At 28.5% G+C, this 19,802-nt stretch overlaps 2 protein-coding genes across 5 annotated transcripts; one reads left to right on the top strand and one right to left on the bottom strand.

Moving 5' to 3' along the window:
• Positions 1-1,297: 1,297 nt before the first annotated feature.
• On the bottom strand, positions 1,298-11,370 carry LOC124424152 (tripeptidyl-peptidase 2). Of its 4 annotated transcripts, none has more exons than XM_046962804.1 (20): positions 11,136-11,370; positions 10,347-10,475; positions 10,107-10,274; positions 9,267-9,427; positions 9,039-9,202; positions 8,624-8,959; positions 8,267-8,536; positions 7,825-8,136; positions 7,588-7,744; positions 7,273-7,460; positions 7,052-7,206; positions 6,727-6,944; positions 6,401-6,635; positions 6,045-6,295; positions 5,188-5,199; positions 4,326-4,552; positions 4,154-4,165; positions 3,211-3,665; positions 2,905-3,120; positions 1,298-2,611 (listed from the first exon to the last, which is right to left on the bottom strand). In XM_046962804.1, exons 1-19 carry the CDS (start codon positions 11,295-11,297, stop codon positions 2,911-2,913), a joined length of 3,822 nt encoding a protein of 1,273 aa, XP_046818760.1. In that variant the 5' UTR covers positions 11,298-11,370; the 3' UTR covers positions 1,298-2,611; positions 2,905-2,910. The 4 variants fall into 4 exon arrangements, with proteins under 4 accessions (XP_046818760.1, XP_046818750.1, XP_046818779.1 ...); XM_046962794.1 differs by having other exon boundaries at positions 1,298-2,578; positions 11,136-11,369; XM_046962823.1 differs by lacking the exon at positions 5,188-5,199 and having other exon boundaries at positions 1,298-2,578; positions 11,136-11,369.
• A 380-nt stretch (positions 11,371-11,750) lies between these two features.
• On the top strand, positions 11,751-14,995 carry LOC124424164 (UDP-glucuronic acid decarboxylase 1). Its single transcript, XM_046962838.1, has 5 exons — positions 11,751-12,039; positions 13,184-13,795; positions 13,919-14,032; positions 14,238-14,558; positions 14,724-14,995. The coding sequence occupies exons 1-5, from the start codon at positions 11,979-11,981 to the stop codon at positions 14,990-14,992; spliced, it is 1,377 nt and encodes a 458-aa protein (XP_046818794.1). The 5' UTR covers positions 11,751-11,978; the 3' UTR covers positions 14,993-14,995.
• Positions 14,996-19,802: the final 4,807 nt, after the last annotated feature.

Below are 19,802 nucleotides of genomic sequence, written 5' to 3'. Positions count from 1 at the left end.
TGCAACGACTAATCCTCGATTCGGATGTTTTAAAGTACTATGCCCGTGTGAATCAAATAAAGTAACCTGAGGATAAAAAAGTACAATTTATATATATATATATATATATTGTACTTTTAATAAATAAAAATCGTACCTTGTATGTTATTTCTTGAAATATAAAAAGTACTGTACGACCGCATGTTATAAGCAACATGAATAAGTTAGTAGACTGAGGTTCTTTATACCAATCAACTAAAAAGCTTTTTATATTATTATATAAACTTCTTTCAATTTTTTCATGGAAAACATGAAATTTCTATGTGATAAAAGGTACAAAATATTTAATTATAAAATAAATATAGGTGCGGATATATATGTATATATATAAACAAAAAAACAAAAATTAATCACTTCTATCTATTTTTAACAAATATATTTTTTTTTTTGTTATCCAATATAAATATATTTGTTATACCCATTCTTTTAATATAGTTAGACTTCTGCCACCATATTTTAAAGCCTCTTCGGTGTTAAGATATGGATGAGGAATAAGTTTTTGGCTTATAATCCATGCATGTGTTGCATTACCTTCTACCATAGCTTCAGCCATAATAACAGTCAATTCTGGGCAATTTTCTACGTCGCAAATTAATACGTTCCCTTGAGATACACGTTGTGCCACAAGAAGACATATCAATGTACATGCTTCACTTACTGTGAAGTATAAATATAATTTTCTCAAATTTTCATTATTTTCATAAAATAATTTATTCTTCTATGTGTATATATATATATATATATATATATATATATATATATATATATATATACATATACATATAAAATATATGTATCTATAAAATAATGATCTGATTACTTCCTTGTCCTGGTGGATAACGACTTTGTGAAAATTCTGGATGGTACCAATATAAGTTGACATCATTATTAAAAAAATCTTTCACAAATGTAGGAAAATGATGGCTAAATAATGGTGGCAGAGTCATAACTTTTATAAAACAATTCTTTTCATTAATTTTGTGTTCGAAAGCATTTTTCTTTGACTTAAATTTAATATTTTTTAATGGGAAATTTGGTATTTCTAGACATTTTGATTACTGGACATAATGAAGTTAGTTAGTTCTAAAGCTAGTTAATTATACATTCAGATTGTTTCATGAAAAATAATGGTACTAAATATACTTTTCAATATTAATGAAATTACATAATACTTGATCACACGTAAATGTTTGTAAAAATATCGTATTTACATATGAATATTATAATATTACAAATGAGTAAATTTAGTTTATACAAGTTATATTTTCATTATTATTTTTATTATCTGGATAACCAGCCATTTCATAAAAACAGTACAATTTTTCTCAAAGAAACATTTGAGTCATTATATTTTAAATATCCATCATCTGTATCAGAGAGAGAAAGAGAGAAAAAGAGAGAGGGTGAAAGAGAGAGAGATAGAGAGAGAGTGAGAGTAACATAATTATTATATTTATCCATTTCTGATAAAGAAAAACTTCCATATATATATTTTTTTTTATTTATATTATAAGCTCCTCTCTCTCTCTTTTTTTATTAAATTATATTCTATAGCGGGCATCTTCAGCATCGATGGATTATTTTATAGTATACTGACAGTATGTAAATTTATTGTTATATATATATATAAAAAAAAAAAAAAAAAGAAAAAAAAGAAAAAAAAAATGAGAGAAAAGAAACTTTGTCTTGGCCAGTAATATTTGTTGTGCTTGTAATGATAGTTCTACTACTTGAATTTATGCAACTTTTATGTAGGATGGCACAAAATTTAATAAAGAAATGTTGCATGTCATTATTACATATATGTTCTATTACATTAATGTATATCATAAATAAACTATTTGAGCTTCGTAATGATACAGTCACATGTTTATTTCAGAAATAATAACATAAGTTTTATATTTTTTTGTCTTTTTTTTTTTTCATTTTTTTTTTCCATAAAAGAAGTCTGTATGCTATATAGCTTGAATTTATTGATACAATTTATCAATTATTCAGCCATCAATATGACGTAATAAGCGCCTTTAAAATGCAGTCTCAAAGTATATAACACTTCTGATGAAGCATGGAGTGGTCAGCCCCGCATATATCATATTCAAAATTTATATTCATTTAAATCGTCAAATATTTTGCTAATATCATTTCACATATTTAACTAAAATCTTTAACATTGCATTGTGTTGTTAATGAAAAATGTTCCATATAATTATTGCTATGTAATATTTGTGTAAGCAGAAAAATGATTTATAGTTACTTTTTGATGGTCTGCATAAACCATATACGTAGGTACGAATATGACTCATTTTTTTTATAAGAGTTTAGTATTTTAATTATTTCTCTAAATTATTATTATTATTATTATTATTATTATTATTATTATTATTATTTTTGTTTTTTTTTCTCTATGAATAAAATAATATTTTTCTAAATGTATTTTACATCTGCATGACACAATGTCATTATCATTACAGTGCAATTAAAAACTCATTCTTAAAGTTTGTTTTTCTTATTACGATGTTAGCCAAAAATTGTGTTAAATCTGAAAAGAATTCATGATTTGTTCGTCAATATCCTAAAAAAAATATTTTTCATATTAAAAAATTTAATCATTGAAGTTTTATAAAATCTGATTTTTTTTCTTTTTGTTTATCTTTTTCTTTTTCTTTTTTTTTTTTTTTTTTTTTTTTTTTACTATAAATTTTATATATCCCTTATTAACTTATATTAACATATTTACAATCTTTATATTGAATGAATAATATATGTAAAAAGGTATGATATAAATATGAAAGAATATAATATAAATATGAAAACTAAAAATATTAAAAACTTTAATATTCTATGCGTCATCTTTCTTCTACTTACTATTAATCAAAATGTCCTATATGCTCCTGGATAACGTGCTGGTATGCTTGCAATTATATGATGCGACCAATGATTCCAACCCAAAGTCCTTGTAATTTCTATACACTTTTCATCTATTTCTTTTATTGGTTTTTCTTCATAAAAACGTGTCAATAATTTCAAATATCGTCCATAATGATTATTAATGTGTGCGTGCCACAAAGATAATATAAGCACCTAAAAAAAAAAAAAAAAGAAAAAAAGAAAAAAAAAAGGAAAACAATATATGATGTGTGCTTATGTCATTTTAACAAAACAAAAATGTACCTTATTGTCAGTTGGTTCAGCAAATTTCTGTACTTCTTGCCATATGTTTGTAACACCCTCAAGTAAATGCTCATGAGAACCATTACCATCACCTTTTTTTGTACCATGGACGTATAATCGTGCTAACGCACAACCTTTTTTCACTAACGCTTCTACTAATGTATTCTTTTGTTTATCCATTGTTGCTTTAATTTTGGCAGCATCAGATCGTTGATCAGTCTTTAGGCCATAGTAGGCTAATAGTTTATCCTGATCAATATTTGTAATGACAACATCTGCAACGGCTAATATTTGATTGGCAAGAGCAATAGAATTTTCAGATACATCATCATGAGGTACATGACGACGTGCTTCAGGAGAATCCAATGATGTCAACATAGCAGTATGTACAGGCAAGTGATCTGAGAAGATGTTCTTCAATTCTCCATACAATAAGTTTGCATATTCACCTGGTTCTGTTATAAGAATATTTATATTATATACATGTATACAACACAATTAAACGCATTTAATTTATATTAGATACACAATACATAACATGGTGTTTATAAAATTAATGTTTTCTTTTTTCTTTTTCTTTTGTTTGTTTGTTTGTTTGTTTTTTTTTTTTCTTATGAATATCTACAATATACCTAAAAATGTTTTTGTAATTTATAAGATCATTGATAATACTTATTGCACGTCAAGGATACGAAAATATTATAATTCAATTATAAATTATGGAGAAAGTAAAACAAATGTATATTATGGACAAATCAAGATATGGAAAGAAACATATTAAATATATTTGTAATTTAACATGCAAAAAATGTATGTGCAAATGAATTATTGAACTTGTTGACAGAGAAGGAGAAAAAAAATCGCCATTTGTATCATACGGCGATAAGAATTGTAAATTAAATTTCAAGAAGAACATATCACAATATATATCGTAATAACTTACGTATAGATGGTGCTACATGAAGAAGCAAAACCGGGAAAAAAATATAGAAATTTATACGTCGATGAATGAAATAAAAAAATAATGTAATATTATGACTATTATGAAAACTAATATATATATATATACATATATATATATAAACAGAGATGGTGAAAATAAAATATTGAATTACCAAGTTTTGCAAGCCATGTGCATTTTAAATCTCGTAGTGCTTCATTGTATTCATCCCATTTGGTAGTTTTTTCCTTATCTGATTTAGATGTAGCATTACTTGATTTTTTAGTAGGTTCAGATAATATGTATTTAAACGTATAGTAATCTACTTTCCTATCCAACTCATCTTTACATAATGTAATTGTACCTTGTAGATAACTACCAAGAGTAGCACCTTTGGATATCCTTGAAAGAGATAAAACAAAAATTATTTTTTTTTTTTTTTTAATACAAATATTTGTACATCTTTTCAATTATTCTTATTATATATAATAGGAAATAACCAAGCAGAAAACCATTAACAGATATATTTTAAAGGCTTAAGTAAGCACATGTGTAAGAATATAATATGATACAGAAAGCAATATCAATATACATATATATATATATATATATATATATATTGTTATACTATCAAAACATTTGATATTAATATAAGCTTTTTATTTCAATATTTTTGATATATTTTATCATTAACTATACTACACCTCATCAAATTTCTGAGATCAAAATTTATAAAAAAAAAGCTCATTTTTATTAAAAAGAAAAAGAAAAAAAAAACAAATTTGTGCTCAATTAATTGGTTATGAAATAGGTAAACAGCTGTTTTCATGTATTTTGAAAAATGTTCGTGCAGCAGAATGATGTATAGTGAGTCAGGGATATACAATAAGCATTATTGCATCAAAAACTGATAGGCATTTCTATTGTTATACATTTTAATAATTAGACGAATAGTTTTTTTTTTGCATATATCCTTAACTCTGTTTAAAGCATGTCAACTTGCAAAGAAGTTAATAAAAATAATATTATGAACTCACTTGTTTTCTGTGCTGCATTGAAAGATGAAAAAGAAGAAAGTTATATCTTAGTAGCTTTTAATAGCGAAATAATATTTGAAATATTTTAAACTCGATTTTTTTTTTTTCTTTTTTTTAAATAATATTTGAAATATTTTAAACTCGATTTTTTTTTTATCAAGTATCAAGATCAGCTGTAAATAAAAATTGGTAAAAGTAGGGCTATCAAAAAGTGGACGAAAATCCACTTAAGAGAAAATTATTGTAATGCGTGCTTAAAAAAATCAACATATATGTACATATATATATATATATATATATATACACAAATGTGAAGAAATAAAAGTAAATCCAAGCTATTGTTTGAATAAATATTTGATCTCGGATACTTGATCTTCTTTTTTTTCTTTTTTTTTGTTGTAAAATTTTGTTTGATGTGTGTGTGTTTGTGTTGTGTGTGCATACATATAAAACATAATTATCAATCATCTCAGTAAAAAACGTTTGCATATAGATAACTAATTCTCTATGGCAAAAGTGAGCAACTGATGGTCAACGGGTTACATATATAGTTTGCGCTCCTATTTACTTACCTTCTTTGGTAATAAAACTCATGAGCTGTACTGTTTTTGTTTCTGTCTATTTATGGATAATCGGTTTAAATAATGATTAATAAATTTATATAAGTAATGAAGAAACGGATTGATTGATGGTGAGAGAGATTGTACGGCTCGCACCGGAGAAAAAGTTGCTCACCTTTGCTTTATGATATATTAATAATTTTTTATCATCGTCATTGAGTAAGAAACAAAATTGTAATCGCTTTGTACTTAACTATATATCACATTATGTATAATGAATATACTGTAAATACCTACTTGCTTTCATTTAACATAGGCGCAACAAATAAGGGAAGAATATGTCCAGGTGGAACAGATGCGGCAACCATCTTTTTTCCACCAATCATTGCCTGAGATTGACTGGCATAAATATCAAGTATTATTGGATTATTAAGTTTTTGACTCAAAAGCAAAGGCATATCTGTTAATCTGTCTAATAATTCTTTCTTTTCGTGACGTACATGCATCTTCAATGTATAGTCACCCTTTTCCAATTTTTGAATAGTGTACTACGATCATAATATCTTATTATTTTTTCGTTTTCTTTCTTCTTTCTTTTTCTAATTTTTTATATTATACAATTTCTACTTATATTGATATTTATATATACTTACCTTAGATGGATATGCATCACCACAGGCAACAAGTTGTTTGTTGTTATCATATATCATCCACATTTGACTCTCATATTCACTCTCATACAGCAAATTACTAAGTAGTGCAGCATTTGGTGTAACTTCAGTTGCTTTTGCTGAATGGAATGTATATGTTAATTGTAATTCATAAATTTGTCTGGTTGGTGGAATAATGTCACGATTTCGTAAAGGAATAACTTTTGAATCCGTCGGTCTGAAATTATAGAGTTAAATATAATAACGACAATTAACGATTCACAGTTATTATAGAACATTATTAATAAAAATAATATGTCACACCATACTTTAAAATTTGTACAGATGATTTAAGAGTAACACACGGTACAACTTCTTCAATTCTCAAAGAACTTCGTATTTCTAAGCGATTTATACCATCGCCCGATTGCATTGTTAAGTTACCATTTATTATACGAATACCATGAAATTCTATTGAGTAATCTATTAACATATCCCCTAAACTTGCCCAATATTTTGCAATAACAACTTCCACAATCAAACCACCCTAGACATAAAATTCGCATTGTTAAAATGCATATCAAAAAGCAAATCAACAACTTTTAGAAAAATATTAAATTGTACAACAAAGGAATAAATAAATATTAACAATACCTCAACAGCAAATGGTTGAACACATTCTGTTTGTGGTGTAACTCCTATCATTTTATTAACTTCAAGTGTTTTACATGCTAATCGTGGTTTCAATTGAATAGTATGAAGTACAAATCTGCTGGTCTTGTCCTTTTCTGTACTCCTTAACTTGAGGACTATAATTTAAATTGAGTTATTGCTATTATACATTGACATAAAAAACAATTTTGAATTTATTTTACCTGCCCATGTGGCATCCTCGGGAACGAGAATAAAATGACGCTTGATTGTATTTGGTTTAAATAAAACATTTGTATATATTAGATCAGGGAGAAGAGCAGTTTTTGGCAGTACCATTGGTTGCACTACCGTGATAGGAATTTGGAACACTGGCCCTTTTGCAATATTGGTTACATCATAAGCTCTAACGCTGAAATTTTTATCAAGAAAAAAAAAAAATTATATATAATATACGTTTCGCCAGATAAATATTCGATACTACATATATGGCTTTATATATGTACTTAATACAAAACAAAAATTGTTTACTTTCTCACCTTGTAGCATGAACACCTTCTGGCAAATTAGAACCATCGATACTAATTGAGAAAGCACGGGGCATATGCATTAGGTCAAGATGCGTTGGAAATCGAGCCCAAGATGCCTCGCACACCAAAGTTAATTTTAAATTAAAATCAATTTTACGTGATGGATCTGTGATGTTTAAAAAATTATATACTTTTAATTATATATATATATATATAAAAAGAAAAGAATTTATAATAAAATTATACCAGTGTTTTCACTATCAAGGAATACTGGTTCAACAGTAACTGGATAATCTTTCGGCCGATCAATAACACCGATTCTCATATGAATTCCTTTCGAATTATGTGCGGTACAACTGATTGAAAATCTGACATCTCTTTCTGGTGCATCGCAATAGGCAACAAGATTATCAAATGCACGTTCAACTTGCAATAAGCCTGAACCTTGTGCAAATGGATCCAAAGTTGATATGTATAAAGCAGTATTTTCAAGAGCTCTTTTGATACTATATGGGGAATATGGACAACCTTTAGCTATAAGTCCAGATATAAGCACCGCTGTAATATGTATAAATATATATATGTATGAACAATTACATATATATTTAGAAAAAGAAAGGATAATATTTCAAAATATATAATTTCTAAATATAAATAAATTTTATAGAGACATATTAGTCATACGTACCAATGGCACCAGTAACATGTGGACTGGCCATGCTTGTACCATTCATAAGTTGACTTTTTCTTAATGTAAAATTAGGAACACTCGTAATAGCTCCACCAGGAGCACATACGGTAACACCAAAACCACCATCTATCATTGGACCACGAGAAGACCATGTGTATGGCATACCAGGCATTTTTTCTCTTAGAGAGTATTCAGCCACCATCATATCAGGTGAAACATAAGCACCAACACTAATAATACTGTTTGAATTAATGTCTGGTGGTGTTCCTATACCAAAATTAAAGACAATTAATTTGATATTATATAAATATAACATATATACAAATTCAATGACATTAGTTATTGTTTCCATACCAATAGTACACAACGCTGGTCCAAGATTTCCAGCAGATGCAACCCATGTTATACCATACTTATCAATAACTTCGTTCATTAATTCTCCTATTCGTCCTGCATTAGACCAATGAGCATGTTCACCATAACTCATATTTATAAGATGAATTTTTTCTTTTCTACGCTGCATGATGTTTATCATTGCCCTTACTATTGCTGTTCCTGTTTCCATAGTGCCTATTCGTCCATCTCCTACTGTTAGTGAAATTATTTGAGCACCAGGTGCTACACCATTTAATTCTGGGTTTTCAGGAAAATAAGCTGCTGCTATTGAAGCTACATGCGTTCCATGACTTGCTAAAATATATCAAGTTAAATGAAATTTATATTCGTTAAATGATTACTATTGAATAAATTAAAGGCATTAATTACTTACAACAAAGACTAACTATTTCAAGTGTATTTCCTTCATCATGAACATTAATGCTAACATTTAACTGATCTTCTTGAGTTAGAGGAGCATATTCTTTCGTCAAAGAATATTCTCCAAGGTAAACACCAGATTCTAAATCACCTTGTTCAGAAGTATCAATGCACGCTCTATAATAATAATAAATAAATAAATAAATATATAATATTATTATTTATTTTGAGATATAATTACCTCCACATTTCACCATCATGAAAAACAACAACATCATACGTAGGTCCAGAATCTGAATATTTTTTTTCTGCATTAATGAGTACTTCTACTCTAGCTTCTAATTCCTCTTTTTGTAATTTTTCTTCTAAGGTGGATAATTGTGGATTCTTGGCCTCAAATTCCTATGTATTCCAAATATTAATTATAAACATAAAATTTTAATTTTGTAAACACAAAATATAATAAAATTAAAATATATATATATATATATATATATATATATATATATATATATATAGGGAGAAAAATTAAACACACACACACACACACACACACATGCATAAGAGAAGACAATAGCTATCTATTAGAGTAGTCCAATTTCTCTATCAAACTACATATTATGTAATGTCATCAATAGCTTTACATCACTTCAAACTGCCAAATATAAATAGCATTAGACACCAATCACTGTAGCTTGTTGTGAAACAGCCGTCCTAATTACATGGTTTAACATACAACAACACTATCTTTGGATCACATGGTCTAAAATTCTAATTACAACAGTGGTTCATTAAATGTATACTTATAATAATTCATTCAACAAATTTTCTAATGTTAAAAATTGATTTTAAAATTCTAAACGTTATATCATTATCTTCGATTATTAAAAAAAAAAAAAAAAAAAAAAAAAAAGAAAAAAAAGAAAAAAGATATATAATTAAAACAACCGTTTTGTTGATACTCTCAATGATTCTTATGCAAATCAATTTTTGATTTATATCTGTAATTATTCATAATAAAATAAAAAAAAAAAAAAAAAAAAGAAAGAAATAAAAGGAGATACAATAAAAATAATATTACTTGTAACGCTCTACTAGCTTCTGCAAGTGCAGCTTTTTGTCCATCGTCCCAAAATTTTTTTTTTCTTTCCGCTGTAATTCTGTCTTTTAATTTGCCAGGATATAATGTAAATACATTTTTTATCCCAATATGATATTCACCACTTGGATTATTCCAATTTGTAGGGACCTTCAAATAAAAACTTGAAATGTAAGTTTCACATTTCATTTCAATTTCTTAAACAAAAATCAAATTAAATACCTTTAATTTACGACCAGTGATACCATTTATATATCCATCCGGAGCCTGTACAATTTTGCTTGTGTCAACATCGCCGGCACCGCTGCAGTCAAATCTTTCAATTATTTTTGTTTTTCCATCCGAGGTCACCTGAAATTAAAATGATTACAATTGTACATCGTCATTACTTTCTATCACACGGCAAATAATAATTATCCAACTTTCGAGAATCAAGAATAGAACAAACAAAAAAAAAAACAAAAAAGAGAGAAAAGATAAAAGAAAGAAAAATCTTAGCAAAATATTTTACAACTTTGAGATGAATCAACAATATTAACAGACAAGTGATATATATACATATATATATATATATATATATATATATATATATATATATATATGTGTAATCAAAATTAAGCCTAAAATAAGAAAAACAAACAATGACTTTGCATGATAAAGTTCAATGACAATGACCATCCCGACTAATGTTTGTATAAGTTGTACATTTCAAAAACAAGATTCTTGTAATTTGAGTAACTGAACAAAATGTTCAGTATTAAGGATAGGTTGAATATGTGCCAAAATGAAGGAGAAAAAAAAAAAAGAAAAGAAAAAAAAGCAAAAACAAAATAGAAAGAGATTCATCAATAGCAATAAAGTTATACAAAGAAGACAATGGAAGCGCGAATGGAACGTAATCAAGAGAGGGAAAACTAAATATATGGGTTTGGCGGTATTATTTCGAAAATAAAATAAAATGGTGTAAGAGCGTCTAACCGAGGCGTGTCTTTGTGTGTTGACTGTTCTCACCTGCATACCCGGTGCTCCAGGATCGACACCGGAATCGAGAATAGCAATAATGACGCCTCGTCCATCGTATTCGGGATATTTCGTGAGAAATTGAGTGACACCTGTTTCTTTTTTAGGCAGTAGGCCCCACACAGGAAAATTACAGTCAATGATGTCTGCCATGTTTCAAATGCCACTGCCACCGTTACTGCAGAAAAACCACTTGAGATGTTTCCTTTGTACTGCCACTGCCTTTATATATCAATCAAAAAATAGGTTCTGCGCCTGCGTGTGCAGATACGAACAAACGGACGAGAAGACAAACCGAAGAGAAATTTGAACATTTTTTGGAGGTTAACTTATCGACTGTAGGTATAACGATGTGATCTTATAATTTTTTCTTTTTTTTTTTTTTTTTTTTTTTTTTCTTAACAAACGACAAATCATAATTAAAATGATCATTAACATTTGATATATTCATCGTTATGTTTCATTTTAACAATATGAATTTTACATTTATTCGTCGTTTAATTCAAACAGATAAATCTAAATTACTAGCCAGATCGTATATGTATTTACATATAACTGCATATAGATGGCAACATCTATACTACGTCAATAATCATTTAGTGGTGGTAATCATACGCGATATCGTGATCACTTAGGAAGGCTACCGTTTATATTTGCGTTACGCGTCGGGAGCCAACTATTTCCGAGGTTATGTTCGTTTGAGTTGTGTTTTGAAAAATGCACGATCCACCTACGGTTTCTCTGTTCCACATAGGAAACCATATCGATGTGTTGGCACTCTAATGAGAACAGTGATCAAAATATATTAAAGTGCGACATGTGCAATACAAAAGCATGGTCATCACCCAGAGAAAGATGAAACAGCTTGCCCTATCCATCGTTTGTATTATTCTAGGTATGTTGTTTCTTTTAATTCTTTGTTTTTTTTCCATTTCTCTTAGGAAATATGTAAAAATTTATCGTTGAATAATAATCGATGCCATTTCAATCGTTCGAACTTTCCGTTCGTAGATGTTATCGCTTATATGCATCTTCATTCGCAAGAATTAAATTCATTTCGATATTGTTATGAGATGTTCGTTTGCATAATCGTATAATTGTTTTCGCGATCATATGATTACGAACGAAGACAAAGTATGAGAAGCTAACGAAATAACAATGAAGCAAGCCAACAAATCTTTAATGTCAATGACAAAATAACAATGAATCGTACTTTTTTCGTTCGATTATATTATTTATTTCTAAGAGCAAAATAATACTGAGGGGAAAAAAAAAAGAAACATACGATAAATATGAACGATAATTGAACAGCATTATGGTAGAAAGCCAATTGAAATTTTCTCATAATTTTCGTATTATTTTCGATCGATTTTTTTTTCTTTTTTTCTTTTTTGTTTTTCCTCTTTTTTTTCCTCAAGTAGTCATAATAACATACCGATAATCAAAATTAGATATCGATTTGTAACATGTCGATATGTTTCAAGTATCGGATACTTAAAACGTATCTATGTACTTACAGATAACAAACTATATTTTGTAATACGCGAGCAATGCGAATTCTCTTACATCCTACGTCGTATAAAGAATTTATCTATCGGCAAATGTCGCGCCAAATTTTGTTTTCGCATTAATCGAGAGAAGAAAAAAGAAAAAAAAGAAAACAAGAAAAAGATTCGTAAATGTTCTAAAAATAAATCCGATAACGTCAATTAAATTCATTTTATAATTCTAATAATCGAATTTCAACAAATTAGTTTCGATATAAATACGAACTGATTTTTAGACTATCAACGACTTTTTCATAACTTTTTCGCGCGAAAATACAAAATCACATATTTCGACGAACTTTTTTTCACGATACAACATGCGCACTTCTTCGGTTTCGTTTATTAAACTTTCGACATTGTTTCTAACGCGAATGAAAATTGTGTACGAATACGAAAATAAAACAAAACAAAAAAAGAAAAGAAAGAAAGAAAAAAATAAACGAAGTTTACAAAGTAATAATAATTGAAAAAAAGAAAAAAAAATCCTTACAGTTCTAGGATTCTACAAAGGTTTGGTAAGTACAGAAGTCGAAGAAGATTATTCTCCGTCTCGGCAAAACATAAACAAGGTGGAACGTATAAGGAAGTTTCAAAAAAAAAATGAAAACGAATTGCTACTAGAGAAGATCGAAGGTAGAGATGAATATGGTGGTAGACTTATTGGCAATAACGATATCAAGGATATCGAGGAGGCTAAAATTCGTATACGGGAGCTCGAAGGTAAATTACGTCATCTCGAAGCGAAGATCGAGAATCGGGTGCCGAAGGATTTTCCTACGGTGAAGTTCCTCAATTATAAAAATCGTAAAAGGATATTGGTTACCGGTGGAGCTGGTTTCGTTGGTTCACATTTGGTCGATCGATTGATGTTGGCTGGTCACGAAGTTATAGTTGTGGATAATTTTTTTACCGGACGAAAGAGAAATGTTGAGCACTGGGTCGGCCATGAGAATTTCGAATTGGTACATCACGACATCGTAAGGCCATTGTATTTGGAAGTTGATGAGATCTATCATTTGGCCAGTCCAGCCAGTCCACCTCATTACATGTTGAATCCTGTTAAAACAATTAAAACTAATACGCTTGGTACTATAAATATGTTAGGTATGTATGTATGCATCGTGTGTGTGTTTTTTTTTTTTTTTTTTAACGTGTCTTATTACGAATAGAGATTATCGACGATAGAATATACAATATAATGTAATCTTTGAAAAAAAATATTTATAGGACTCGCCAAGCGAGTTGGAGCACGTGTATTAATTGCCAGTACGTCCGAAGTTTATGGGGATCCTAACGAGCATCCCCAGATGGAGACTTACTGGGGTCACGTTAATCCTATCGGTAGGTTTCTCTTTATTATTATTATTATTATTATTATTATTATTATTATTATTATTATTTTGTAATTAATTTAATGAGGGAAATGAATGTTCAACGTCACGTAAAAAAAAATGTTTCGCACGGTTTCATTTCGGTTATTTTTTCTTTCTTTCTTTTTTCTTTTTTTTTTTTTTCTTTTTTTCTTTTATGTAATATATCCATTCAGGTCCAAGAGCGTGCTATGACGAAGGGAAAAGAGTCGCCGAAACTTTAAGTTACGCCTACATGAGACAAGAAGGTGTGTCAGTACGAGTAGCACGAATTTTTAATACTTTTGGACCAAGAATGCACATGAACGATGGACGGGTCGTATCAAATTTTATTCTTCAGGCTTTGCAAAACGATTCGATCACCATTTATGGTAATGGAAAGCAAACAAGATCTTTTCAGTATGTCACAGATTTGGTAGATGGATTGGTTGCCTTAATGGCTTCTAATTACACGTTGCCCGTAAATATCGGCAATCCGGTTGAACACACCATCGAAGGTAAAGGAAAAACTTTGTAAATTATCTAAAAAAAAAATATAAAAAAAATGAAAAATAAAAAATAAAAAAAAAAATGAAAGAAAAAGAAAAAATAAAATTAACATTAACGTGCTTTTTTTTTTTTTTTTTTTTTTTTTCTTTTCTTCTTCTTTCCGGTGCTTACAGAATTCGCCTTTATTATAAAGGATTTAGTTGGTGGTACTAGTAAAATAGTTGAACTTGCCGCGGTAGAAGACGATCCACAAAGAAGAAGGCCAGATATTAGCAGAGCAAAAAAATATTTAAATTGGCAACCAAAAGTTCCTTTAGCCGAAGGTTTGAAAAAAACTATCATGTATTTTGCGAAAGAATTGCAAAGAACGATGCACTCGCAAAAGGATAGTATTAAACATTCATCTTATAAAAATGATCATGATATAATAGATCATCTCTAAGAGTATGATTCGTTGTTACATTCGTAAAAACCCTATCTTAATAAGTGACAGAAACTATCGTCACTGAGTCATGGACCACTATGTGCCAAAAGATTCCCCGTCCAATTCTGGATTCTACGAAAATTTAGAAATTAATTGACACAGAATTATGACTAATTACAGATGAAATCTTATCAATATGGAATTGCAGCTTTTAATGCGACTAACATAAAAATCGATTAAGATTTAATTAATATTATTTTGTAACTTCGACAAAATATTGTCTTTCCATTTGTTCTTTTTGTTTTGTTTTGTTATTTATTATTGCAAATAATATATATATATATATATATATATATATATATATATATATACATTTATATTTATATAAATATATATATATTTATATATTATACATTATATATATATATATATATATATATATATATATATATATATATATATAAATGTCTACTTTTGGATTAGTTTTAGATTTTAATTTTCTGTTTATATCTTTTTACTCTGTGTCATTTTGTTTCTTCTATGATTAATTAATTCAAATACATATTTACATTTCACACGTGTTTATTGTGTTCTTCGACGTCAATAATACACAACAACGCTTAAATTTAAATGCTACACAATACTAGTCCCATTGATTTTCTTGGGATACATACATATACATGTATATATAGTATATATAATTTTAACGATATAACAATCGTAATGAATTATTATGTGATAAATACTACACGAACTGCTTATTTTACTTATCTATTGATTAAATAGATAAGTAAATATATATATATAGATTGATTTTATTTTAATTCTTTGTTTCCATTGTTCTAATAATAAGATCGCGCGAAAGTAATTTTTGTATTATCGTTATAATCCTTCTATCGTGTGATATATACGATATTATATATATACGTGCAGACATATATGTATATACGTAAATGTATAGCATAAATCAAAATTTGAAGTACCTTTCGAGAGATGCTGTCTCGTTGAAAAATTAGATAAGTAATATTTACCTTCACTCGACATTAATGTCTTCAACGATGTTACTCCGGATATTGATTTTCTACGATTATAAACGACGAAACTGTAATGCAACGGCGCAAAAGAAATTGGGAAAGTAATTTTATACGTTAAGTGTAATTGTACACTAAAAAAAACAACAAGTATGTGTGATCATAGTAAATCTGTAAAAAAAAGAAAAAAAAAAAAAACATTTCCTCGTTTGTCATCACCAATATATATTACGAAATAATTTATTATTATAATATTAACAACGTATGAAAAAAAGAATAAATAGATAAAAAAGAAAAGAAAAAAAAAAAAAAGAAAAAAGAAATGAAAGAGAGAGAAAAAAGTGTGTAAAGTAGTTAAAATCAAATTAATTTATTGTTTTTATATATTATATCGTCAAATTTGTAGGAATATCAAATTATCGTAAACTTGGATATTTCTACTAATGCTAACTTACATTTAAATATTATCGACTAACTAGATTAATAACAATAATTTTTATGTACATATATATATATATATATATATATATATATTTTTTGCGTTACTGTGTCAATTTTACGCGCTTAATGATTGTTCCATTGTTTTTTTTCCATATGTACACGTTTATAAATTATACGAGTATATTCTAATGGGGGGGAAAAAAAAAAAAGAAAAAAAAATTATATATAATATATCCAAGGTGTGACTAGTCTTCGTAAAAATAAATAAAATATTTCAAAGATCTTTATAAATCGTTGTAAATAATGTTTCTATTTTTTTTCTTTTTCCTTTTTTTTTTTTTTTATTTCTTTGTAGTTATAAATTAAAATATTTCAGAAGAAAAAAAAAGAAAAATACAGATCCGAAGTCGATTCTTTTTAATACCAATTAGTCCTTTTTTATTAGATAGTAAAAAATATTACGGACTTGTAGTTTTACAATTTTTCAAAAGGAAAGAAAAAATATATTAATTCGAAAAGTGTCTCGGAAAAAAAAAAAAAAGGAAAGAGTAATCGATTTTTACAAATCATCTTTGAAGAAATTACCTTTGACCCACTTAGAAAGTTTTGATCCACCCTATTATATCATTTGATCGAACGATATCGTGATAATGATTATTTTACATTACGTTATCTTGTATATCAAAGAGAGAGATAGAGAGAGATATAGATGGTCAGGATAGATAGATAGATAGATAGATAGATAGATAGATAGATAGAGAGAGAGAGAGAAATCTTTTACATTTCATAGACATAGAGTATATGTATACGTACATGTATACACATATATACATATACACAGACATTATGCTATAAGAAATAACCGGAGACTTCCCTTACGCAATATATCTCAGATTATTTTTGTTCTCTATCACTGTCTGTGCCCCTCTCTCTCTCTCTCTCTCTCTCTCTCTCTCTCGGTTGAAGCTGATCAGACTAGATAATATTATAATTCCGTCGTGGACGATGAGCACGTAGATATCTCATGATACGGATTTCAGGATGAGCTTGTGAAGAATCGTTCATGCCCGTTTAGATCGCATTTGAAGGGCCGATTGAACGTAATGGGTGACGCGTGGGCTCTCTGACAGGGCGCGCGTGGTCGTCCTGTCTCTTAAGAAAGAGAAGACTATATGCAGAAGGTAACTTGTACGACAAGGAGAACGATAAAGAAAAGAGAGAGAAAGAGAGAGAGAGAGAGAGATGGAAGAACGAGACGATGCGATTCTTAACGATAATCATCGCATCCGGGATATGTATCACAACTACACTCGACGAATGAATACCAAAATGTCCGAAAGGTGAAGACTATGAAATATTTCAAGTCGACATAATTGACTACAAGATAAGAGAACTGTCTTCTTTTCTTTTTTTTTTTTTTCTTTTTTTTACATTTATTACTTTGACCAATCTTAAAATCATGCCGGAGTTTTAATTCTCTATATAACGTCACGTTATAGTATATTTAAAAGTTACATAATCATATATATATATATATTCGTATTCTTCAAATTTTATTTCGTCATTTTTTCGATCGATTATATATCAATCGTTAATCGTATATACTAAAGGTTTAATATTTTCCAAGAATAATTATAAGTTATATTGCAAATTATTTAAATGTTCGTTTATTTGGTTTTGTTTGTTTGTTTGTTTGTTAGTTTTTTTTTTTTTTTTTTTTTTTTTTTTTTACTCAGACATGATACAAAACTCGATTATGAGACGATTAATGAGATTCATTATAGGAAATAATATTGTTTCCCGAACGAATTTTCTGATTCGAGCTCGATAAAACTATACTCGGATAATTACCTCATATCATAGTAATTATCGATTCAATGTATGTATTTAAATATTATCAAAGGAACTTCCTGTTTGTTAATGGGAGAAACGGTCGATCGACGTCATCGGAGTAATAACACATACTATTTATTTGCCGGTGGTCCAACGGCATGTGATTCGATCTCTCTTACCTCCAACTGAGACATCGGATATTCAGGTAACGTAAGTTTAGTTCGGAAAAAAAAAAAAAAAAAAAAGAAAAAAATAAACGCAAAATTTATCGTCGTCATTAATATATTACGTAAGTAGAGCTACATTTTTTAAGACTGAAATTTTCTAATATTCTAACATTCGAAGAAAACGATTATAATCTGCGCGTTGTTTTGCAATAAAGAAAAGAACGTGCCTCTTAACAGATAGATTATGTATTTTCTTCGTAAATTCATTTCTTAGAGAAATATAGGTGGATTACCTAGACCCGCATTGGAAAAGTTGTCTCTCAGTAAATCGGCTAAGAGATCGGCACTGCGGTATTTCTTTTCAGTAGAAATTTACATTATAGATTCAACATGTCCGTTACGTGCAGGTGTCCATCTCCGCTTTTGTGCTTCCATTATGCATAATGCAGCAAAGCTTCTCTTGTTGGCTGCACCGTCGTGTCACGGATTCGAAGAGGGTCGGACTACTCGACATACATTCCCATACATGACGTTTTATACCTATATCTTTTTGTATTTTATATGTCTACCGTGTTGATCCGTTAGAAAGATGAAAGCAAATAAAAAAGGACGAAATTCTTGACGAATTAAAATCGATCTTCTTTTCTTTTTTTCCTTCTTCTTCTTCTTCTTCTTTTTCTCCTCTTTTTCTTTTTTGCATGTCATTTGCATTAAAAAAGCGTGACGACGTTTAAAATTATTCCACAATGCATCACGTAGTACTATTGTAATTTAAATCCAATGATAATATTTGACGAACGTTTATAATAATTATTAACAGAATAATAAATGTGGTACGATGTTCGAGAGATCGTCGGACTCTTAAATTCTCTTTCACCACTTTGACGGCTTGCAATGGCGCTATGATAATTAAAGTCTCCTTGATCACGCGTAAGTCCTCCTCAATCGTTGCTCTCTATGTAATAACGATGCTCAGATACATTTGTCAGGAGATAATTATCGTTTCAAGCTACGCGGTAACGTTTAATTCGTGTTCAGGATTTTATCATTCTAAATGATTATAACTATATCTCATGGGGAAGAAAAAAAAAAAGAAAAAAAAAAAAGCACAAACGTATGAATCTATAAAGATATTTACCTTTTTCTTTTTTTTTTTTTTCTTTTTTTTTTTTCCTTTTCTCAATGAAAATAATCTTATCGATTATCGAAAGAGATTATTAAACTGCGAAAAATAAAAATTGATGAAAGATAAGTTGATTCCGGAATATATTCGTTCAAATCACCTTCTTCACAAGTTAAATATAAACGATTAAAAATAGCCAATCAAGGAGAGATACTAAAGGAAAGTAGTAGGGA

The sequence above is a fragment of the Vespa crabro genome, chromosome 1, assembly GCF_910589235.1.
Source record: "Vespa crabro chromosome 1, iyVesCrab1.2, whole genome shotgun sequence".
NCBI classification, from domain to species: domain Eukaryota; kingdom Metazoa; phylum Arthropoda; class Insecta; order Hymenoptera; family Vespidae; genus Vespa; species Vespa crabro.
This window is presented reverse-complemented; position numbering and strand designations above follow the sequence as displayed.

What these genes read in the sequence shown, in the direction of transcription:
- LOC124424164 (XM_046962838.1), top strand. Translation starts at nt 11,979, where the DNA reads ATGGTCATCACCCAGAGAAAGATGAAACAGCTTGCCCTATCCATCGTT. An exon ending in GGGTCACGTTAATCCTATCG is followed by an intron (nt 14,033 to 14,237) that starts GTAGGTTTCTCT and finishes ATATCCATTCAG; the next exon opens with GTCCAAGAGCGTGCTATGAC. An exon ending in GGTTGAACACACCATCGAAG is followed by an intron (nt 14,559 to 14,723) that starts GTAAAGGAAAAA and finishes CGGTGCTTACAG; the next exon opens with AATTCGCCTTTATTATAAAG.
- LOC124424152 (XM_046962804.1), bottom strand. Translation starts at nt 11,297, where the DNA reads ATGGCAGACATCATTGACTGTAATTTTCCTGTGTGGGGCCTACTGCCT. An exon ending in AAGCTAGTAGAGCGTTACAA is followed by an intron (nt 9,428 to 10,106) that starts GTAATATTATTT and finishes TGGAATACATAG; the next exon opens with GAATTTGAGGCCAAGAATCC. An exon ending in CCTTGATAGTGAAAACACTG is followed by an intron (nt 7,745 to 7,824) that starts GTATAATTTTAT and finishes TAAACATCACAG; the next exon opens with ATCCATCACGTAAAATTGAT.